The 25,013-nt window shown below is 37.1% G+C and overlaps 1 protein-coding gene across 3 annotated transcripts in view; it reads left to right on the top strand.

Moving 5' to 3' along the window:
• RPRD1A (regulation of nuclear pre-mRNA domain containing 1A) overlaps nt 1–25,013 on the top strand; it is a 74,421-nt gene that overhangs the window by 27,817 nt on the left and 21,591 nt on the right. For 2 of the 3 annotated variants that reach the window (XM_010362699.2, XM_010362698.2), the window contains exons 2-6: nt 3,606–3,735; nt 6,333–6,439; nt 6,524–6,621; nt 10,119–10,245; nt 10,353–10,528. In XM_010362699.2, the coding sequence (XP_010361001.1) occupies nt 3,606–3,735; nt 6,333–6,439; nt 6,524–6,621; nt 10,119–10,245; nt 10,353–10,528 (638 nt within the window). Of the gene's footprint in view, nt 1–3,605; nt 3,736–6,332; nt 6,440–6,523; nt 6,622–10,118; nt 10,246–10,352; nt 10,529–11,729; nt 13,027–25,013 lie in introns of those variants that run through there. The other variant, XM_030925906.1, reaches the window with a different exon arrangement.

Raw genomic sequence — 25,013 nt, 5'->3', positions numbered from 1 at the left:
CATGTCCTTCTTCACATGGCGGCAGCAGGAAGTACAGAGTGAAGTGGGGGAAGGCCCTTTATAAAACCATCAGATCTCATGAGAACTCACTAACATGAGAAAAACATGGAGGTTGCTGCCCCCATTATTCAATTATCTCCTACCTGGTTCCTCCTATGACACATGGGATTATGGGAACCATAATTCAAGATGAGATTTGGGTGAGGACACAGCCAAACCATATCACAAGTATATATTATTTATGATTGTTTCTGTGTTGCTGTGATATATTCATGGGGAGAAGAAATAAAGGAAGAAAAAGAACTAACATTTTAGCGATGTGACCTATCATCTGCCAATTTGTATGAAACTTGCAAACTCCTGATTGAACAGGAAAGGTTAATTTTAGTCTGTACTTAGAGTGGTACCTGGTACATGGCAAACATTAAAATAATAAATGCTATTTAAATTGAATGGAAGGTTTGGAAAACAGGTGTTTTTGGAAGGAACCCCATGAGCAACGGAAATATAGGAATTAACTGGGTCAGACCTGTCATTTAGTCTTATATTCTTTGTTCCCAACAGTGACATTTCTTTGAGGAATTATGAAATGATTTGTTTCCCTTTCTGTTAGCTTTCTGTTTTTCTTTTAATAACAATTTATGGCTCTGTTATTTTTAAAAATACCAAATTCATTTGAAATTTTTTTTTGTGATTTTTCTTGCATTGCTTGTTGTGATTACCACCATTAACTATTTGTTGTATGTATAGGGACACATAATTTTAAATGGAAGTAAATTTCATTCCCTGAAAATTTAGGAAAGGGCATAAGTTGTGACGATTGCTGGGTATTTTTCATATTTTTGCTTGGTTCTACAAGGATAAAAGCAAAAATAGTATCTTAGTATTTGGACCCCATGCTCAATCACCTAATATAGAATTTGTCCTTTGGAAAACAATGGTAAATATATTTTTAAATCTTGTAAATTTTTATTTTAGTGTATATTGTGAAAGCAATTCTGAATTCTTTGAGAAATTAACCATGAATTTAAAAAACATTCCAGGGCCAGGCACAGTGGCTCACACCAGTAATCCCAGCACTTTGGGAGGCTTAGATAGGAGGGTCACTTGAGCCCAGGAGTTCAAGACCAGCCTGGGCAACAAAGGGAGACCTTATCTCTACAAAAAGTTAAAAAAAATTAGCCAGGCATGTGGTGGCGTGCCCCTGTGGTTCCAGCTACTTGGTAAGCTGAGGCAGGAGGATTGCTTGAGCCCAGGAGGTCGAGGCTGCAGTGAGCCTTTAGTCTGGGAGACAGTGAGACCTTGTCTCAAAAAAAAAAAAAAAAAAACTGAAATTTTTTGTTTTTGTGGTAATAAATATTATTTACCATCTTCATTTTTTCAGTGTACAGTCCAGTAGTATTAAGTACATTGTTGTGTAGCCAGTTTCCAGACCTGCTCATTTTGCAAAGCTGAAACTCTGTACCCATTAATAATTACCCATTCTCCTCCCATTCCCACAGCCTTTGGCAACTACCCTTCTACTCTCTTTTTCTATGAATTTGACTACCTCCAATAAGTAGAATCATACAGTCGTTTGTCTTTTTTCGTGACTCGATTATTTCACCTGACATGGTGTCCTCAAGATTCATCCATGTTGTAACAGCTGTCAACATTTCCTTCTTTTATAAGGCTGAATAATACTTTATTGAATATATAATTCACGTTTTGTTTGTTCATTGTTCAGTGCTCTTACCTATTGGCTATTGTGAATAATGCTGCTAACGTTGTAAAATATTTTTGAGTTGCTACTTTTTGTTTCGCATTGTTTTATCTTTTTCTTCCTTTGAGTTGCTACTTTTGAGTCTCAAAAGGTTAACGTGCCCATTTAATTATGACAGGAAGCATGGTCTAGTTGTTAAGAGGGATTTGCTTGGCTATTGGAGTTTTTGGATTCCAATCCTGGCTGATCTCTTCCTCATTATTTCCCTGGGGGCAAATAATGTTTTTGACTTTGTTCTACTGCCAAATAGAGACGTATTGTTAGGATTAAGTGAGATAATATATGTAAAGTGCTTGGAATAGTGTGTAGCACATAGTAAAAGCGCAGTGAAAGGATTCCATTTGTTCAGGTACCCATTCAAAAGTATTGCAGGCAACCTACCAATTAGATAATACAAATTTGAGTTTCTAAACTCATTTGACACTGGGAAGGCAAAAACCTGGATTGAATAATACCAACCTATTTTGTGGGTGAGATTGAGAGGGCAGGGATGGGTAAAAAAGAGACAGGACTAAATGTTAGGAAAGGGTCCTGATATCTTAACCAGTTACACACTGTGGTTTATCTAAACAGACAAGGAACCTGAAAACCAGAAGTTGGTCTCTGTTATTGCCATCTCTTCTTATCTTTATTCCATGCCAGCAACTTTCAAAAGCAGGAAGAGTGGTAGATAGCAGTTTAAACAGACAAACCAGGTTATACAGTGGCATGGGACAAGTTTGTAAAGTTTGATCAGTTGTGACTTAGTATGTGAGAAGGTTGGGCTTCTGGTTGTCCCTCAAGAATGATGTGAACTCAGAGGTGACTTTTTAATATGTTGAATGCTTAAATTTGTAAATTGACATCTTAACATCTAGAAGACCACATGTAGCCTGATCAGAATTTTTGTCTTAAATCCAGTAAGATCGCCCACAATAGGATACTGCATAATTGGTCCTGACTGTAAGTTTTCTGCAGCACTGTATTACGGATGCCATAAGGTATAATGCTTCTGAATATGACTGTACTACATTGAGTGATTCAAGTTTAATTCTAGTAAAATATAATAATAGTATAAAAGATTATGTTCAACACTGTTTTCCTTATGTATAGTCTTGTTTGAGTCATATTCAGTACTACTATGCTATTTAACATTGTAACCAGTAAAAATGTACTCTGGCCCACAACTGTTGAAATCTTGTCTACTTCCTTAGAGAAATGATGACACCCACAGAGCATAGTGAGTAGGGGAATATTTTTGTCACAGTGAATTCAGTTTAAAATTTATGGCCATGTATTCTAAAGACAGAAACATCTAAACTTTTCCCATTTATTCTCCCTAGCAGTTAATCTGTTACCTTCGCAAATATTTATTGCATGAACAAAAAATATATAATTGATTGAAGGGATGTCTCTTTCAACCTGTTTTACATTTCATGCTCTTCTGTTGTTTTACAATAGCTTAACAACGATTTTGAATTAACATGTCTATTAAAACAATCCTAAATTCAATGTAGGATTTAGGGTGCCATCTTAATAACATGACCAATCACCATCTTATTTTAAATGACTGTATTTCATATAGTTTGTAATGGTTTTACTAAAATTTAGTAACAGGATAGATAAAATTTAGGTGACAGGATAGAGTCACCGAGATGCATTTTTACATAGGCATTAGTCGTTCTGGTGAGTTTAGCAGCAGTGACTCTGGTTAGTTTGGTAGTAAAATGAGAGACTAGGGTTGAAATGATACATAAGGTTAGTAGGGTTATTTTAGTTCTCAAAGTGCTTAATTCAGATATTGAGAAAGTTTGTCCAAGTAAAGATGTTTTAAGTAGATTTTAAACTTTTTCTTATTTTTCAGCCAAACCAAACAGGAAGCTTACTTTTCTCTACCTAGCCAATGATGTCATACAGAACAGCAAGAGGAAGGGACCAGAGTTTACAAAAGATTTTGCACCAGTTATAGTGGAGGCTTTTAAGCATGTTTCAAGGTATGATCATTGTTTTGGGTATTAGATAATCTGTTTTAAATGTACCATATATCCTTTTGCTAAAATTTGCCTTAAGCTATTAAAATAAAAAATAGGGAATATAGTTCTTTGATGCTTTTATTTGAAAAGACTTCCCTCTACATGGCATTTATAAGTGTATTACATGCCTTCTGTGAAGGAAAAATATTTTTTGAACTGTTGCTAAGGTGGGCCTTTGCAGTACTTGAATTACCGCTTTCCTTTAAGAGACCAGAACCAACTCCTTTATTGGAATGAACTTCATTAAAATGAACTTCATTAAAAATGAATGAAGGTATATAATTAAAAATCAAAAAGCTATCGGTCTTGTAACGAATATTTCCATATGCACTTGGTACTGTTTCTATTTTTTGTTGTTGTTTTTTTTGAGACAGAGTCTCACTCTGTCACCCAGGCTGGAGTACAGTGGTGTGATTTCGGCTCACTGTAACCTCTGCTGCCTGGATTTAAGCGATTTTCTTACCTCAGCCTCCCGAGTAGCTGGAATTACAGGTGGCCTGCCACTGCGCCCAGCTAATTTTTGTGTTTTTAGTAGAGACAAGGTTTCACCATCTTGGCCAGGCTGGTCTTGAACTCCTGACCTCGTGATCCACCTGCCTCAGCCTCCCAAAGTGCTGGGATTACAGGCGTGAGCCACCATGCCCAGCCTGTTTCTATTATTTACTTGCCCTCTGGGTAATTTTGTACATTGCATGTGTTTGGTTATTCTCCACACTTTAATGATTTATAGTTTTATGCTCCAGTCCAGGTTGTTTTTGTTCCAAACCTGTGTGCCCAATTACCTTTTGACATTTTTAGTTGTATGCGTCTTCAGACATCTCAGACTCGCTGTGTCTGATACAGAACTCATTATGTCCTTGCTTCCCGCCATACGTGCCCCTCCCGTAGGTTTTATACTCTGTGAATGGCAACTCGATTTATCCAGATGCCTGTGCAAGAAATTGTGTTATCTTTAAACTCTTCTTTCTCCTTCACTTCCCATATCTCATATAGTACACCTTGACTCAGTTCTTTGGATTTCTTTCCCTTTTAGTTAGCATAATGTCTTTTTGGTATAATTGCAGTAGTCTTTAGTATTGTTTAATTTCTTTAGAAAACTAAACAGAGTTGCAGAGCCGGTCATAATACTTCCTTGCTTTTGAGTGGTTCCCATTTGTTTTAGAGATGAAGTCTAAAGTCCTGAGCAAGACTTAAGATGTTCCTTCGTGGCACTGCCTATGTCCCCAGACTCCTGTCTCACATTTATTCCACACAATCTGTAGTCTACAGTTTAAGCTAAATTAACCTTAATTTTTAGTTCTTTCTGCCTTAAGGCTTATATATATGTTGCCCCTCCCTAGAATTCAATAAAATATTTATTGGCTGCCTACTATATGCAAAACCCTGAGTAGTAGTGACCAAGCCAAAGTTTGGTCTACTGGAGCCTGCATTTCAGTGGATGACAAAGGTAATAAGTAGATAGATGAGTGAATGCATAATGTCAGATGACAAATGCTAGCAAGAGATACAAAGCAGGGAAGGAACTAGATGGTATGAGGGTGCTCAGTTATGTGATGAGATAAAGAACAACAATTTGGAGAAGGTGGCATTTGAACAAAGACCAAAGGAAGGGATGAAATGAGCCATTTGACTAGGCAGAAAGGATTCTAGGCAGAGAGAATATGTGGCCAAAAAAAATGAGATAGCTGTGTGCTGGACATGTTTGAGGACCTTAGCAAGGAAATTTGTATGGTATTAGGGAGTGTGTACTGAGGGATTGCCAGAAAGCAGAACATGTGGGCCTTGTGGCCCAGAGTAAGGATTTTGGTTTTATTTTTGATATGATTGGTAGCTCTTGGAGGATCGAGAGCTGTATAACCTGATTTACATTAGGATGCTTTGTACAGAATAGAGTAAAAGAGTAGAGGCTGGGAGATCGTGAGAAGACTACAGAATTCTAAGCAAGACATAATAGTGTTTCAGTCTACAGTGATAGCAGTGAAGGAGGTAGGAAACAGTTGGGAGTAGTCTGTTTTTCATTTCCCCATATGTCTAGTCTTAAGATCTCAAATTGAGTATCATTTCCATAAATACTCTTCCGGATATCTCTTAAACTGGGCCAGGTCGGTCTTAAGCACTTTGTTCTTTTTTATGATACTTATAAAGTAACAGCTGCCGTAAGCTGCATTTGTATCTCCATGTCAAAGATAGTAACTGGATCAATAAATATTTGTTGAGTAAATTAAAAAATTATCTATTAGAAATCTTCCTTAGCCCCATGTCTAGCCCCCATTAGGATAGGAAAATCCCTAGTAGCCAGTACTAAAACTTTTACAGTTTAAACTTTTTTTGGTTGTTTAATAATATGTTTATAAAATGTTTACTAGAACTAGCAAGCAGTGTGTCTTGATCACTTCAGTTTTGAACTGCTGGCCACATAGTGATGCTAAGTAGATATTTGGACAGTTTTTTCCAGGGAATGAATGTCTGATTATCTTTAAAGTTACCATTATCTTTTTAATAGCACTATATATTTTTACTGTTAACATTTTTGTTTTTTTTTTTGTTTTTTTTTTTAGTGAAACTGATGAAAGTTGTAAGAAGCACCTTGGAAGAGTGTTATCTATTTGGGAAGAAAGGTCTGTTTATGAAAATGATGTGTTGGAACAACTTAAACAAGCTCTGTGTAAGTGTAGAATCCTGATCTCTTATCTCGATCTCTTCATTAAAATGTATTCTTCATTAAAACTTAAATGTTCTTTCATTTCAGATGGTGATAAGAAGCCTAGGAAGCGAACTTACGAACAGATAAAGGTGGATGAAAATGAAAACTGTTCCTCTCTGGGATCTCCAAGTGAACCACCACAGGTAGAAGTTTTACCCTGTTAAAAGAGTTACGAACTTCTACTTTGTGTTGCCACCAAGCTTTATTAATTTTGTTTCACTTCTGTAAATTGATTTCTATTATACTTTTGGGTATAAGAAAGAAGCCACATGAATATCTCTTATTTCCTCATTAACAAATTAATGTAGTATGTTGTATATTGTATAGAAATCATATTTTGCATAGAAAGAGGATTTTTAATTGCCAAGCATGGTTAGATATGGTGAGATTTCAGTTATTTAAACAGATTCTTTTAAAAATAAAACATGCCTATTTTGTTATATGATTTTTTTTTTTTTTTTTTTGGAGATGGAGTTTCACTGTGTCCCCCAGGCTGGAGTGCAGTGGCACTATCTTGGCTCACTGCAACCTTTGCCTGCCGGGTTCAAGTGATTCTCCTGCCTCAGCCTTCCAAATAGCTGGGATTACAGGCATGGGCCACCAAGCCCAGCTGATTTTTGTATTTTTAATAGAGTTAGGGTTTCACCATGTTGGCCAGGCTGGTCTTGAACTCCTGGCCTCAAGTGATCCTCCTGCCTTGGCCTCCCAAAGTGCTGGGATTATAGGCATGAGCCACTGTGCCTGGCCCATATATGATTTATATACACTAAAATTTTTGTTATTGGACATAAACACTGCCCCTTTAAGTATTTTTGTTTTTAAATGTAAAAAGTAGTGTTAGAGTGGCCGAGTGCGGTGGCTCACACCTATAATCCCAGCACTTTGGGAGGCCGAGGCGGGTGGATCACAAGGTCAGGAGATCGAGACCATCCTGGCTAATGCCATGAAACCCCGTCTCTACTAAAAAATACAAAAAATTAGCGGGAGGTGGTGGCGGGTGCCTGTAATCCCAGCTACTCGGGAGACTGAGGCAGGAGAATGGCGTTAACCCGGGAGGCAGAGCTTGCAGTGAGCCAAGATTGCGCCTCTGCACTCCAGCATGGGTGACAGAGCGAGACTCTGTTTCAAAAAAAAAAAAAAAAAAAAAAAAAGGTAGTGTTGGAGTGATACATATGTGTTCATACATTTCTGTTTAACTATATAGAACTATGTAGTTCTGTGGAAAAATAAGATAAGTTAGAATCATTATCTTAGTACTCTGTGTCCTCCCACATTGGTACAGTATGGTATTCCTTAATCATCAGATTAATTCCAGAAAGACTTTTTTTTTTTTAAGTGGGCATTGAGTCTTTAAGCTTCCTCCTATGTTTCAAACATGTAGGGGAGACAGATAAAGTGTAAAATGAGAAAATGAAGACATAACCATACTCTTAAAACAAGGTGAATATATTTTCATGGTCTAGAAATTGTATACCTAACTTCATAAGTGAGACAAAATCTGGCTCCTGCTGAGCCCTGGTCCAGAAGCAGACATGGGGTTGCCAGAAATTAGTATCCTCTAGGGTCACAGGAACTCACAGTGCTCTGTGGGAGTGAGAGGACTGAACCTAAATTCACTGAATAAAATCAGAGGCTTGGAGGAGCTCTTTCCCCCATAAAGGGAGCTTGAAAGAAAATACAATCAATTACTACCTGTAATTGTGGATTTATATTAGTCTCAGTACTGGAGAAGCAGAAGGAATGAGACCAAGGCCAGGACCTGAGTCAGCCTACCTGTTTGTTCAGTGATAGGAATGCTGAAGCCCACTGGCTACTATGGACAAGAGCTTGAATAGAAAAGTGATAAAAATGTAACATTTGGAACAACCAAACGCTAAGATTTATGTCTCTTCCTATTTGGTAATAACTCATGACAGAAAATCATTTTTGGCTAAGAGCCTCATGATTCCATGAACAGTGTTTTACCTGAGTTCTAGATAAAGGATCTGGCCTCCTTCCACTCTCCCTGATGAAAGAGTAACCACAGTTGCATATCTTAGGAATGTTTTTAAGTAATCATTTGCCTCTTCTCTAATACTTGAATAAAATGCTATTGCTCTTTGTTTTATAATGACCGTTTTTTAGATTAGTTGTGCTGCTTAATTATCAATGGTTCAGCTTTGTGGTCTTCATTTTTTGTGTGTGTTATTCTTTATAAGAATGGCTAAAATCTCTTTGTAGGATCCGGTTAAACTCATTTCATTCTCCTCTAGTAGAAAGTACTAGGCTTAGTGTTGTTTCATACAACTTTGCTTTCTTATCGGATCCTTGATGAGGCATTGGGAACTTAGAATGTACTTATGTAGGACTGTGAAGGCGTGATGACATCAGATTGTAATTAAAGCTTCAATGCATTGCCAAGACAGTAAAGCCAGATTTCTTCTTAGAACTCTAGGCAATTAGAATTTTCTAAGAATGATTTAAAAAATAGTAGTTAGTTGGGGCAACATGAGAAACAAGCTTTCTGGTAATTGTTGTTACTCTTAAGCACACCTGAATTGTAGAGAGGATATATCTTACAATGAAATTATTTTTTAAAATACTGAAATTTTAAACACTTTGAATGAGTGAGCACACGTAGGATAGTATATTTCTTATTAGTTTCATTCATTCCTACCACATTTGATCATTTGTCATGTGCTACCATTTTTTTCAAGGGAATAGTTTAAAAATCTTTATATATACACAGAATTACTAATATCATATATTTTTTAAAGCATATGTGTAATTTCCTAGTGTTTCTGAATCTAGTCTTAGAAATTAAAAGAAGAAAGAAAGATGAAAAAGATGGGCCGGAGAGTGGAGACTAGTAAAATAAAATTCAATTGTTTTTCTTTGGAGTAACTTTGTAGACATTATGATTTGTGAAATCACCAGCAAAGAGTTGCTCTTCTCTCCTAATTATAGCTTGTATGAAAACAGTGGAAGTAAATATTTTAATGATAAAATAATTTCAGTACTGGTTAAGCAATATGTAAATACTAGTCATCAGATTATGGAATTTTGAAATATTTTAATGATCTTATTAACAAGCCATTGGATAGTTGAAGATATCATATTTGAACATATTCCAGAGCTACATTTCTCTTGGGCTTTAATTACAGCATTTAGAAATGAAATCTGGGAGACTCTTCTGTGTTGTAGTAGATGATTTGTAACCCTCTTTCCCTAATATCCAATTTAATACTAAAAAAAAGCTCGTGTACAATGATAATGTAATGAATATATCATACATAAAACTTGTATTCTCTAGGTTGAAGTTAAAGTCTACCTTCTCTTTTACCACTGATGTATTTGCCATATAAATCAGTTGCTTACCTCATTTTAGTACTCAGATAATTATTTTTACACTCTGTCTCTACCACTGGAGTAAGCTGTCTTCAAGGTCTAGGGCCTTGTCTTGTTTATATTTTCAACACCTAACATAGTATAGCTTCCTTTTTTCTTAATATATAAAAGAAATTGATTGTCTTCAAAAGCAGTTTATATTAGAAGCTTTGTGCTAGTAAATAGCCCATAGGGATGAAAGAATATGAAATTGAAGTCTTTTGCACTTGTTTAAGCTTAATTTGTTTTGGTTCTGAAGTTGTGTACTTTTTAGACTCTAGATCTCGTTAGAGCACTACAAGATCTAGAAAATGCAGCCTCAGGTGACGCAGCAGTTCATCAGAGGATAGCTTCTTTACCTGTTGAAGTCCAAGAAGTATCTCTATTAGATAAAATAACAGGTAAGAAAAGAAAATGTGATGCAGAACTTTTTTGGGAGTTGGATGAGAGAACAGCATATGTCATTGTTTTTGTTGTATAATATTTTATTATCCTATGCTTTTCTTAGATAAAGAATCTGGAGAAAGACTTTCCAAAATGGTAGAGGATGCGTGTATGTTGCTGGCAGATTACAATGGCAGATTGGCAGCAGAAATAGATGATAGGAAGCAACTCACTCGAATGTTAGCAGATTTTCTTCGTTGTCAAAAGGAAGCCCTTGCAGAGAAAGAGCATAAATTGGAAGTGCGTAACCTTTTTCTTCTTTAGTGCTTATTTATTTAATTTACTTTTTGTTAGGAATTTTAAAATATTTTAATCTATATGCACATTTTGCATTTTTTAACATAGACCTGGCAGTAGCCTAGGTAAGCTTCTCCTTGTATTAATGGTTTTTCTTCTACTTGAACCAAATTAACCTTGCAAGTAAACTTGGAAATTTGGAATTAGCAAAATTGGTTGCATTTAAAAATTATTCTTGTGAAATTCCATGCAACTGTAATTTGTCTTATCAATTTAACCCTTATCTATCACAGAAATAATAGGAAAATAGCAGGTGGCAGTAACTTGTAGTAGGATTTATTTAGTTTTTGTTTTGAGAAGATGTAGTCTTTTAGGTACACCATTAAGGCTTTAAATTACTCCCTTAATTCCACCCACCGATTCTAATGCTTACGTGTTCCCAGCCCCACTCCCGGCTCACACCTTTAGGTAGAAATTCATTGCTCCTGTAAATTGAGTAATAATTAGTACTGCTGATGAGAAATCTGGGAGTGCAGGAGATAATAAAAAAAAATGCTCATATTTCCTTTGATTAGAGTAGCAATTGTTAGGGATACATGAGCCAGATTTGGTTTTATGTAAAAAAATCTTTCAGTTGCTGAGTTCTTGTTTAACTTGTATTGTTGTGGCAATTTCTTATTGTAATAATATGTAGGAGAATTTCTTACTTGAATCCCTTTATTTACAGAAAGCTCACTGTAAATCTGTAGGAATGTCATGGTACTACCCCATTAAATTATTTTTATTCGTGTTTAGTTATTGATTCAGCAGTCTCTAATTGTGCCAAAAATGGTGCTTAGATTAGATTGCCATTGCTACCTATGAGAGCTGCTACTTAATTATTCCCACCTCAAATTCCTGGCTCTCAAGTTAGCACTACTCCTTTTCAATTTACTCCTTCTCTGCTCATGTAAATACCCTCAGATGATAATTGTCGGCGGGCACTATGCTCTACCTTTGAAGATGTTGCCCACTTCTACATGGAAAGGAAAAGATGGTTTTGATAATTAACTTGCCAGTATTTCACCTTGTGATGAAACCTCAATCTTAAACATAGTGTTACTTGTTTTATTGTCCACAGAATTAAGGGTAAGTAATGTCATACAATTTTTGTCTTTAGTGTTTTAGTACGGTTTCTTTAACTTCTATTGAGCTTCTGTTGCAGATATTGGACATGGGCGTATCTTCTAACGATGTCATCACCATTAGTGTATTCTTCCTGCTAAAAATAAATATCAAACCCCAAAGCCTGTATTGTCTCATGTTTTTGAAAATTGAAGAGAAGACTGTAACTTTATTCTTCTTTATACTTTCTCACTTATGATGATGGTCTTTTGTCACTGTTTACAAAAATAGAACTTAATTTGAAGTGTAACTGTAGAAAATAGATGAGATGCCACTCCCCATAATCCCCTCTTTCCCCAGTGCCTTCCAGCCACATTTCATAGTTGGTAGTCATAGATTATGAGGCTAATAATAACAGGCATAGATAATGAGGCTGATGATAATAATAATGTTAACATTCATGTGTCAGGTACTATTCTCGGCACTTCACATAATCCACTCATTTAATCTTATACAGCAGGATGTATTATCCACATTTGATAGATACAGAACTGAGGCACAGGGAGATTAACTTGCCTAAGGTCACAAAGAGCTAGTGAGTTGTTTGGAACCCAGAGAATCTGCCTCCAGAGCCAGTGCACTTCATCAAAAAGACACATTTGCTTCCTGTTTTTACTTAAGATTACAGCAAATGCTAAAGCCCTATTTTTCCAACTTTTTCTGCTCCCTCTCTCCTCAGAGGTAATTACTGTCTTGAAATAAAGCCTTCTAGGAACTTTTGTTGTTGTTGTTCTGCATAACTGGATTTTATATTATAAAGAAGAAATCAATTATGTTCAGCTGTTTTTTTTTTTAACAAGTAAAGAAATACTCTTTACAAGTAGAGAAATAAACTTGAAAGTTATTCCACAGAACTCTTTGTAAATTATCACTTAGAACTATGTTATTCCTTTGTAGAAGATGTGGAAATGATTTGAGATATTTAGACTTTTTTGTACCAAGTAGGTGGCATCACTTTGAAGTTGAGACTGAGAGGCGAAGATTTATATTTTCTGAATCAGCTGTGATACCATCAAATAATTTTCATCCACTATGTAACTTTGAACATTAACTGTGATTGACCAGATACTGATGTATCATTAGTTGCAGCTTTTTTGAAAATGGAATATAAATTTAAAGTATCAATTCAGGAATTGGCCATTTCATATTTCTTAAGGAAGCCATTATTAAAGCATGTGTAATGAATGAAAACCTGAAGTGGTTTAAAATTTGTGTTTTAAGAAATCATTAATCATTATTTTTAAAACTTCTGACTATAGTTGGTTACAAACAGAAGCAGATAACTGTTGGGCCAGGTGTGGTGGTTCACACCTGTAATCTCATCACTTTGGGAAGCTGAGCTGGGTGAATCACTTGAGGTCAGGAGTTCAAGACCAGCATGGCCAACATGAGGTGGAGGTTGCAGTGTGAGCTGAGATCACATCATTGCCTTCCAGACTGGGCGACAGAGCGAGACTCCGTCACACACACACACACGCACACATACAGCAGATAACTGTTAAAATAGACTATTAATAAATTTAGTTTACATTTATTTATTTTAGGGATTGCTATAGGAATCATGTTGCCATTCTGAAGTTGAAAGTATTTTATAAACTGTTGTTCGGTTAGCTTATTGTCTTGGAAGGCATACATGAATAGGAGAATTAAAATGACATTTTGATTTTGACATTGTTTCCTAGTACATACAAAAGTTATGTTTACACTTTACTGTTGTCTAAGTGTGCATTAGCATTATGCATAAAAATGTGCATATATTAGTTAAAAATATTTCATTGCTAAAAATTAATCATCTGAGCCTTCTGTTAGTCGTCCTCTTTGCTAGTGGAGGGTCTTGCCTCGATATTGATGGCTGTTGACTGATTAGAGTGGTGATTGCTGAAGGATGGGGTGGCTGTGGCAATTTATTAACAGTGATAAAGTTTGCTGTATCAATTGACTTCTTTCTTGGAAGATTTCTCTGTAGGATGCAGTAAATTTGATAGCATTTTGCCTACAGTGGAACTTCTTTCAAAATTAGAATCAATTTTCTCAAGCCCTGCTACTGCTTTATCTAGTAAATCCTTGTTGTCATTTCACCTCCACTGGGAGTAGATTCTGTCTCAGGAAACCACTTTTTTTGCTCATCCATAAGGAGCAACTCCTCATCAACAAGTTTTATGAGATTGGAGCAATTCAGTCGCATCTTCAGGCTCCACTTCTATTTCTCATTCTCTTGCTATTTGCAGGACATCCACAGTTATTTCTACCACTGAAGTCTTGAACCCCACAAAGTCAGGCATGAGAATTGGAATAAACTTCTTCCAAACTCCTGTTAATGTTGGTATTTTATCTCCTCCCATGAATCATGAATGTTCTTAATGCCATCTAGAATCATGAATCATTTTCTGAAAGTTTTCAGTTTACTTTGCCCATATTCATCACAGAAGTCACTATGGCAGCTATATGGCCTTATGAAATATATTTCTTAAATAGTGAGACTTGAATGTCGAAATTACTCTTTGATCTATAAGTGGCAGAACACATGTGTTAGCAGGCATGAACACTAGTCACATTGTGCGTCTTCATCAGAGCTCTTGGGTGACCAGGTACGTTGTCAATGAATAGTAATTTATTACTGTTGTTATTTTGGAGACAGGCTCTTGTTCTGTTGCCCGGGCTGGAGTGGTCATGCAATCACAGCTCACCATAACCTTGAACTCATGAGTACAAGTTATCTTCCTGCTTCAGTCTCCCAAGTAGCTAGGACTGCAGGTGTGTGCCACCATGCCTGGCTAATTTGTAAATGTTTTGTAAAGAAGAGTTCCCGCTGTGTTGCCCAGGCTAGTCTTGAACTCTTGGGTCAAGCAGCCTTCCCACCTTGGCCTCCCAAAGTGCTGTGACTACAGGTGGGAATCACTACATCTGGCCAATAGTAATATTTTATAGGTCTCAACAGTGGGCTTAAAATATTCAGTAAGCTATACTGTAAATAGATACATTGTCATCCATACTTGTTTCATTTATAGAGCATAGGCAGAGTAAATTTAGCATAATTAATTCTTAAGGACCTTAGAATTTTCAGAATGGTAAATGAACATTGGCCTCTACTTAAAAGTCATCAGCTACTTTAGCTCCTAATGGGGGTCAGCTTGTTTGTTGAAGCTTTGAAGCCAGGCATTTATTTTTCTCTAGCTGTGAAAGTCCCAGATGGCATCTTCTTATAGTACCAGGCTCTTTTTCTACATGGAAAATCTGTTGTTTAGTGTAGCCACCGTCATCAAAGACCTTAGCTAGAGCCTCTAGGTAACTTGATGCAGTTTTTATATCCACTTGCTGCTTCACTTTGTACTTTGAAGTTATGGAGACAGCTTCTTTCCATAAACCCCATAAACCCTCTGCTAATTTCAAGCTTGGCATCTGTAGTTTCTTTACCTCTCTCAGACCTCATAGAATTGAGAGTTCGGGCCTTGCTCTGGATTAGGCTTTGGTTTAAGGGAATGTGGCTGGTTTGATCTTCTATCCAGACTACTAAAACTTTCTACCAGTAAGGCTGTTTCGCTTTCTTATTTGTGTGTACACTAGAGTAGCCCCCCACTTTCTTTTGAGCTATTGTGTCACTCTTGTCCAGGCTTGAGTGCAGTGGCTTGATCACGGCTCACTGCAACTTCAACCTCCTGGGCTCTAGCAATCATACTTCAGCCTCCTGAGTAGCTGGAAATAGAGGCATGTGACACCATGCCTGGCTAATTTTTAATTTTTTTGTAGAGACAGGGTCTCACTATGTTGCCCAGGCTGGTCTTGACCTTCTGGACTTAAACAGTCCTCCTGCCTTGGCCTCCCAAAGTGTTAAGATTACAGACATGAGCCACCACACCTGGCCTGGAGTGGCGATTTTAGTTTCCTTCGAGAACTTTGCCTTTGCATTTACAACTTGGCTAATTGGTGCAAGTGGCCTAACTTTTGGCCTGTTTTGGCTTTTGACATGCCTTCCTCACTAAGCTTAATCACTTCTAGCTTTTGGTTTAAAGTGAGATACCTGTAGGATTCTTAATTGACCCAATTCCAATATTGTGTCTCAGCAAATAGGGAGGGAGAGAGACAGGGACAGCCAGTCACTGGAGCAGTGAGAACACAGACAATGTGTGTGGATTAAGTTTGCTGTCTTAAATCACTCATCACAGATTACCATAATGCATAAGAATAGTGAAGCAGTTTGAAATAGCACAAGAAATACCAAAATTTGACAGACACTTAAGTGAGCACATGCTGTTGGGAAAATGGTACCTGTAGACTTGTTTGGTGCCGGGTTGCCACAAACTCAGCTTATAAGAAAACACAATATCTTGAAAGTGCATTAAAATGAAGCATGATAAAACAAGGTATGCCTGTATTTGATTTAAATTTAGAATTTGGTAAGATGCAGCTCTGTGGATGTTTCAAAGAAGCATGTGACTAGTTTCTTGATTTATATTTTTGAGGCCTAAATATTGTCTAAAATATTTTATGTTTAACTCAGTTTTTTCAGGAATCGAGTCTTTTAGTTGTTAATGATACAAGTAATCTATTTCCATCATAGGGAAAAAGTTTCTTAAGCAAAAGACTTAGCCCTGTTTATGGACTCTGTATTTTCTGTCCTTTTGTTTTCATGTAATACATTATATGCATCTTACATGTCATTGTTTTTCTTTTAATATATGGATGTATCATAATTTATTTAACTGCTCTGTTCTCGTTACTTTTTTTATTTAATAGACAAGATCTCACTTTGTCATCCACACTGGAGTACAGTGGCAAGATCAGTTCACTGTAACCTCACACTCCTCCTGCCTCAGCCTCCCAAGTAGCTAGGACTACAAGTGTACATCACCACGCCTGGCCAATTTTTTATTTTATTTTTTGCAGAGAGAAGGTTTTGCTGTGTTGCTCAGACTGTCTATTTTTATTGCTTTTATATTCTTAACAGAATTTCAGGGAACATCTCTTTAGTTAACTTTTCACTCAAATGTGTTGATACCGTTAATTCTTCTGATAAATTTCTAAAGATGAAATGGCTGATTCATGTTAAAGACTTGATCCTTGTTACCAGTCTTATTGCCGTCTTTGATGATTTCTGAATATTATCTGTATGTCTTCTGCCAAGGCCATTCATTTTCTCCAGAGGGAAACACCTCAGATTTACTGGTTAGATAACATAGGACATCTGTTTTTAGAACAGTGCTTTACCTCTTAGCACTGTGATTTGGGTCCCTAAATGCACACACTGTTTTGCTGAGTTTCTTATCTTCCATCTTTTAGTTCTATGGGATAAGGATTTTACCAGATTTGTGTAAAGAGTTTTAGTTGATCCTCATTGTCAACCTTAAGACTCATCGTTACATATTAAGAAGCCTGGTACTTCAAAGTCCGGAACCTATCCACAATCCTCGGGATGAATTGCATTACTTTTGGTCATTATTTCCTGTTGCAGTTGTCCTCATCTTCCAACATGTTCGTTCTTCCTTTCCCTTTCCCTTTCCTTCTTTCAAATGGAGTCTCACTCTGTCACCTAGGCTGGAGTGTAGTGGCATGATCTCAGCTCACTGCAACCTCTGCCTCCTGGGTTCAAGCGATTCTCCTGCCTCAGCCTCCTGAGTAGCTGGGATTAAGGGTGCGTGCCATCACGGCTGTCTAATTTTTGTGTTTTTAGCAGAGACAGGGTTTCACCGTGTTGGCCAGGCTTGTCTCAAACTCCTGACCTCAGTTGATCTGCCCACCTCAGCCTCCCAGAGTGCTGAGATTACAGGCGTGAGCCACCACACCTGGCCTTCCAGCAGGTTCTTGACACCTGTGTGCTGTGGTCCACTTTCCTCTGTCCTTACGGATTTCTGCCTGTGTAAATTGCTTTATTATTTTAGTGACTTATTGGGAGGGAGCAGATAAACATGAGTTTGCTCTGTCATATAAATGGAACTTTTTATGTCTTAAGTAATTATTAAGAATTAACTGTAATATATGTATTTCATAACTGCTGCCAAACGACCCCCGTCTAAGTGGTTGTCATGTATTACCTAGCTTAAAAGATGATCTTCCTGCTCCCTCTCACAACTTCCTACATCATTGCAACCATATGGATCTTTTAAGAAATAAGAACCCATCACACCCCTCTTTAAAAACTCATCAATGGTCCCCCAATACACTTTTGGATCTTATTTTGAACTCATATCAGACACCATTTAACCTCATCTTGTATCATCTCCTTGGCGTGCATTTTGTTTTTCAGGCGTATCAAGCATGTTCTAAAATCGGAGTTTTTGCTTTGCTGATTGTTAACAGAGAGAGACTGGAATGCTCTTGCCTTCTGCTATTTCCTTAGCTGGCTCCTTTTCCACTCAGGTTTACATTCCTATGTCAGGTCTTCAGAGAATCCTACATCCTTTTCTTTTGGTCCCACCTATCCACTCCTCTGGCCCCCTCTTCCCAACTGTATTACATTGTCATTTTGGTTTTTGTTTTTCTTCCATATTATTTATTTCTATTAATACTTTATATACTTAGTTCATGTGCACCTGCCACTAGGATGTTAGTTTCATGAGAGAAAGAACCTTGTTTTGTTTTTCATGTTTGTTGCCATACCCTCAATGCTTAGAGTAATTTCTGTCGCCTGGTAGGCACTCAGGTGTTTGTGTTAAGTAAATGAATGCCATTAGAAATGTAACTTGCAAGAGGTATATATTTTAAATTGGTAACTTATTTGTAACTAAATCAGGAAAGAATGATACTTTAATAAATAAAAATGATTGAAAGACCCTTGAGGATTTTGAATAAATTATATCCCGCATAATTGATTACATCATTTTAGCAGAGTTTTTTTTTTTTTTTTTTTTTTTTTTCTGAGGCGGAGTCTCGCTCTGTCACCCAGCCTGGAGTGCAGTGGCCAGATCTCAGCTCACTGCAAGCTCCGCCTCCCGGGTTTACGCCATTCTCCTGCCTCAGCCTCCCGAGTAGCTGGGACTACAGGCGCTCGCCACCTCGCCCCGCTAGTTTTTTGTATTTTTTTTAGTAGAGACGGGGTTTCAGCGGGTTAGCCAGGATGGTCTCGATCTCCTGACCTTGTGATCCGCCCGTCTCGGCCTCCCAAAGTGCTGGGATTACAGGTTTGAGCCACCGCGCCCGGCCTAGCAGAGTTTTTAATACTTAAAAAGTCTTAAGTGGGCTGTGTGTTCAAGGCATGCAGTTTGTAGAGCTGCAGTTGAGCATTTTGAACAAAGGAGTAAATGATCATTTTGAAATTGTAGAATTATTTTACCAGCTTGTGTTTTTTTCCCTTCTGTAGGAGAATAACACTAACAATATGTGAGAATAACATGAATAAGAAATGAATGGTAGTAATCCATAGCATTGTATAAGTACTGAATTTGTAGAGAGTAAAAGTGCCATCTAGTGGAAGAGCTGGAGCTACAGATGAAACCAGAGTCCTTAAGCCAGTGTTCATTCTTTTACATGAAAGTCTGTAACAGAGAGGAATTTACACTCTTGCCCTTTGTGCCTGTTCACTCATTCATGGAATGGAAATGTAATACTAATACTAATAACTGTCAAGAGAGGCGTTCATGGAACTCTGATGGTTAAAACAATGATGCATATTGGCAGTTACACTTTCTTGAGACAAAGGATGTCCTTAATAAACTGGTAACAAAGACTACATTTTGTTGTTACTGTATCAGTTCTTAGAAGTTAGATGAGACTGAAAAGTAGTTTGGAGCCACATTGTGGAGTGCACTTGAATGTCAGGCCCAGTAGAGGTTGGTAACAGGCCAAAGGGAAGAAAGGAGTGGTGGTGGTGTTGGCAGTGTCTGAAAATGGTTGTAGTTGCTGAGTGGATTAGATTGGAGAGAGATTTGCAGTAGGCAGACCAGATGAAACTTAATTACAAAAATCTATGTTCTGAGCAGTAAAAGCCTGAACTATAGTGGTTGGTAGCTGTGAAGTGTGTGTGTGTTTTGAGACAAGGTCTCACTCTGTTACCTAGGTTGGAGCACAGTGGCACAGTCATGATTCACTGCACCCTTGACCTCACAGGCCTCAGGGGATCAGCCTCCCGAGTAGCTGGGACTACAGGCGAATGCCACAACGGTCGACTAATTTGTGTGCTTTTTGTAGAGACAGTGTTTCACCATGTTGCGCAGGCTGGTCTCGTACTGCTGGGCTCAGGTGATCCACCTGCCTTCGCCTCCCAAAGTGCTGGGATTACAGGCGTGAGCCACCACATCTAACATTTTTTTTTTAACTGCAAAAGTAGTACATGCTTATCATAGTTGAAAAACCATTGATAAGCACATGCAGATACCATCTGAAATTTTTATCACCCATTAAATAACCTTTGATGAGATTTAGAAGGATAGAATCAGACTGTACATGCCATTTTATATGGTGTCTTTTTGCACATTTACTATAAACATTTTCTGATTATAAATTTCATTTAATGGCTAAGTTATATTGTTCTATAGAAGTAGTATTTGTTTAGCCAGCTAACTGTTTAGTGTTTATATTTCTTCCAGTTCCTTGCTCTTGAAGAACGTTGCTTTAAATCACCTTTTGGCATTTATGTTACTTCCAGTTTGATACTGAAAACGTTTCTCTGAATCACCCTTCAGCTAAGTTTGGGCTTATCTGTGATAGTCTTCTCATAAATTCCTGGAAGTGAAAGCTAAGTTTGGGCTTATCTGTGATAGTCTTCTCATAAATTCCTGGAAGTGAAAGAAAAGAAAAAGCAATAAGGAGATACGGTTTTCATGCTTGAGTTCGTGACAGTTTAAGAAAACAGCCTGGTCACGATGGCTCAGGCCTGTAATCCCAGCACTTTGGGAAGCCGAGGCGGGCAGATCACCTGAGGTCAGGAATTCAAGACCAGCCTGACCAACATGGAGAAACTCCATCTCTACTAAAAATAAAAAATTAGTTGGGCATGGTGGCGCATGCCTTTAATCCCAGCTTCTCGGGAGGCTGAGGCCGGGGAATCGCTTGAACTCAGGAGGCGGAGGTTGCAGTGAGCCAAGATTGCGCCGTTGCACTCCAGCCTGGGCAATGAGTGGAACTCCGTTTCAAAACGAAAAAGAAAAAAAGTGATATTCTTTGTAATGACATGGGGTTGTGGAAATGGGAACTCTTAACACATTGTTGATGTAAATTCATTTGGTCCACTCTGTGGAGGACAGTTTGGTAATAAGTATCAGAAGCATTTATTTTACATAGTTTTTTTTCTCTTTGCCTTTTATCAGATTACTTAAATGTATGTAGTGATGTAAAGTAACTAGTAGACCAAATGCTGGGTTCAGTCAAAGGGATGGTATAGTTTTGTTTTACTGTTTTAAAAAACTTCAGGTAAAATACACGTAAAATCTGCCATATTAAGCTTTTTTAAGTATATATAGGTCACTAGTGTTAATTATATTCACATGATTTTGCACCTTATTTCTAGAACTCTTCATATTGCAGAACTGAAACTCTGTATCTACCCATTCAACAACAATTTCTCATTTCCCCCTTCACCCAGCCACCAATTTTTCTTTCAGTCTCTATGAATTTGACTACTCTAGATACCTTATATAAGGGAAAGCATACAGTATTCTTTTTGTGACAGGCTTATTTCCTTAGCATAATGCCCTCGAGGTTCATCCAATTTGTAGTACACGTCAGAATCCTTCCTTTTTAATAATAATAATCCGTTGAATGTAAACGCTGCATGTTTTCGTTTGGCCATGGATGTATACTTGGGTTGCTTCCACCTCTTGGCTATTGTGAATAATGCTACTATGAATGTTGATGTGCAAATAATATCTTTGAGGCTGGGCATCGTGGCTCATGCCTGTAATCCCAGTACTTTGTGGGTGGATTATTTTATGTCAGGAGTTTGAGACCAGCCTGGCCAACATAGTGAAACCCTGCTTCTACTAAAAATACAAAAATTAGCCGGGCATGGTGGCTGGCGCCTGTAGTCCCAGCTATTTGAGAGGCTGAGGCAGGAGAATCACTTGAACCCGGGAGGTGGAGGTTGCAGTGAGCCGAGATCACGCCACTGCACTCTAGCCTGGGCGACAGAGTGAGACTCTGTCTCAAAAAATATATATATATATAAAATATATATATGTCTTTGAGACCCTGCGTTCAACTTGGGGGCATAGACTGAGAAGTTGAATTGGCTAGATTATACGTTAATTCTATTTTCAAATTTTCTTGAGAACTGACATACTGGTTTCCATAGTGCTACAACATTTTGCATTCCCACCAACAGTGCACAAGGGTTCCCCAACATATGCTGTTTTCTGTTTTTGTTGATAGTAGCTCTCCTAATGTGTATTAGGTAGTATCTCATTGTGGTTTTGATTTGCATTTCCCTAATAATTGATGATGTTGAACATCTTTTTCATATGCTCATGGCCTGTTTAGCTTTGGGGAAATGTCTGTTCAAGTCCTTTTCCTAGTTTAAAATCAGGTTTTCTATCGTAAGTGATGGTATCATTTTAGGTTGATGATATTTGTTATAGTCAGGAACTAGAAAGAATTTGGAGACCATCTAACTGACTTTGTACTGGATATGATTCTAGAATCTTTCCTGAAAGATGAGATAGTTTAGCCAGCTTCTGCTTGGAAGTTTCTGGTGTAAAGGGAACATACTGTTTTGAGAGTAGTCTGTTCTATCTTCTGGACAGTTGCTAGAAATTTATAAGCTTTTTTATTTTAAATATTTATGATACATGCTGGCAGTAATAGAAATTTATAAGCTTTTTAAAGAAATTAGCAAAAAAAATTTGTCCAAATACATATATTCTTTTATATATGTACGTGTATGTAGGTGTGTGTGTATTTATATACTCACACTTTGGAGAAAATGTGGAGTACCAAAAATCACAGGAAGATAATGAAAACCACAAATACTGAAAATGTATGACTTGAAACAATAGCCCTTTATCAGTTTCTCTCAGACTCCTTCCTTACGGTTTTTTATGGACTTACTTTGTTTATAGGATTCTAGATAGATCATTTTGTTGTTTAAGAAATTTTATTTTTGAAACGTTTTCCTCTTTCATTATCATTATTCATGCATTATTTCTCACTTAAAATTTTACTTGATTCATGTGTCAGAAATGTAAAAAAACTTTTTTTTTTACTTGAAAAGATATTCCAGAAAAAAGAAAAGAGAAATTACGTTTTAAAATTTTAAAATAAGGGATAAAAATAAAGATGTCATGACGAGCAACAAAAATGGCCCAGGTCTTTGCATGTCTGAGAGTGGCTGTCCTTCCTGTTCACCCGTGGACAATAGCTTGACTGAATATCTTTTTGTCTTTTGGCCCAGATATTGTATTTTTTTCCTTTATCCTACACTGACTAGCACATATCTCGGATATTGGTCTTTCATTAATTTTGCATGATAGCTGATGTGCCCTTATATTAGGAAGACCCAAGTTGTCTTTTATTTTTGCTTCTCAGTTTATAGTTTTTTTCTTAAATCTTATTATAGGTATATTGAATGTTCTGACTCTTCATGCTGCTCATCTTTTGTTTTGCCCCACTTTTCTCATTTTCCTTCAGTATTTCCTATGGTTTTGTTGTTGTTGCTATTTTTTGTTATACTAATGATTCCTTACTGCATGAGAACTCTGCTTGTCTAATGTTGGGAGTGTAGATTGTTTTGTCAGATTTTTGTGGTCTCTGTTGAAGAAAGGGATTTATCATTGTGTTTACTTGGCTAGTTCACAGATCTACAACTCAAGTTAAGAGCGAATCAGGAGTCGTAGATGTTAGTGCCAGAGTTTGCTGAGTTAGCCCAGATCTGACTGGGACCTTGCCTCTATTTTTGCCAGCACACCAGCCCTGCCATCCAATTATTCCGGTATTGTACTCCCTGAATCCTCCCTGTATCTCTGGAAACCACAGCAGTTACCAGCTGTCCTTGTTAAAATGATTTGGAGTAATGACTAAAATATTCACACCTCCAGAGCTTGGCAGAGTCTGTAGGAATGTTCGGACCTATTTAATGTAAATGCAAAATACTGTTTAATTAGCCTACTAATAAACATTAATGAATTTTTACATTTTTAATTATTATTTGAATAGAGACTATTTAAACAAACTTCAGTAAATGCAGTAGTCCCCTGCTTATCTGTAGGTCCTGTGTTCCAAGACCCATAGTGAATGCCTGAAACTTGTGATGATACTGAACCTTATACACTGTATATAGTCATGTGTCACTTAACGATGGGATACATTCTGAGAAATGTATAGTTAGGCGTTTTGTCATTGTGTGAACATTGTAGCATGCACTTACCCAAACCTAGACGGTGTACCTACTACACACTGAGGCTTTATGGTATAGCCTATTGCTTCTCGGCTACAAACCTATATAGCATGTTACTGTAGTGAATACTGTAGGCAGTTGTAATACACTGGTAAGTATTTGTGTATCTGATAATGCCTTCTGGTATACCTCTTGAAGGACCCGAGGCCATTTTACAGTTAACTTTTTTTTAATAGAATATAATCTAACAATAAAAAGTGTAGTAAATACATAAACCAGTAACAAAGTCATTTATTTTTATTATCAAATATTATATACTGTATATAATTGTACTGTACTTTTATACAACTGGTAGCATGGCTGTCACCACAAACACATGAGCAATGCATTGTGCTATGATGCTAGGATGGCTACACTAGGCGATAGGAATGGTCACTAGGTGATAGGAATTTTTCAGCTCCATTATAGTCTTATGGGACCACTGTTGTATATGCAGTCCATTGTTGGCCAAAATGTAATGCAGTGTATGACTGTACAGTTGTTTCTATGCAGTCACATTGTATGGGGACAGTAACGTACACAGCACGCTGGATTAAGGGATGATTTTTGTCCTGGGTGGAATGGACAAAAAGATGTAATTATGTAAAATGTAATTATGCTACTCAGAACATCATGCAATTTAAAACTTAGGAACTGTTTATTTCTAGAACTTTTCATATAATATTTTTGGACCAAGACTGACCTTAGGTAACTGAAATCATGGAAGGTGAAATTGTAGACAAGGGTGGACTCTTACAAAATCTTTACTGTGGCATAAATAGTTTATGACATTTATTTTTGCTACATGTAAGCTATTATTTTACTTACAGACTCTGAGCTTTTTTGTTTGTGGAAGGTACACATTTTTGGCAGTGTGGCATTGGCTTTTTTTGCTTATGTTAATTTTGGGACTATCTCAAACCTCTCTTTTTTAACATCTGCCATTGTTAATCTTGGAGATATTCATCAGATTCTTATGTAGTTTTTAAAATATATGTGTGTTTTTTATCTTGCTGAACCAGTGTT

Source organism: Rhinopithecus roxellana, chromosome 21 (assembly GCF_007565055.1).
Source record: "Rhinopithecus roxellana isolate Shanxi Qingling chromosome 21, ASM756505v1, whole genome shotgun sequence".
Taxonomy (NCBI): Eukaryota; Metazoa; Chordata; class Mammalia; order Primates; family Cercopithecidae; genus Rhinopithecus; species Rhinopithecus roxellana.
The sequence above is the reverse complement of the archived record's forward strand: the minus strand, read 5'-3'. Positions and strand labels throughout refer to the sequence as shown.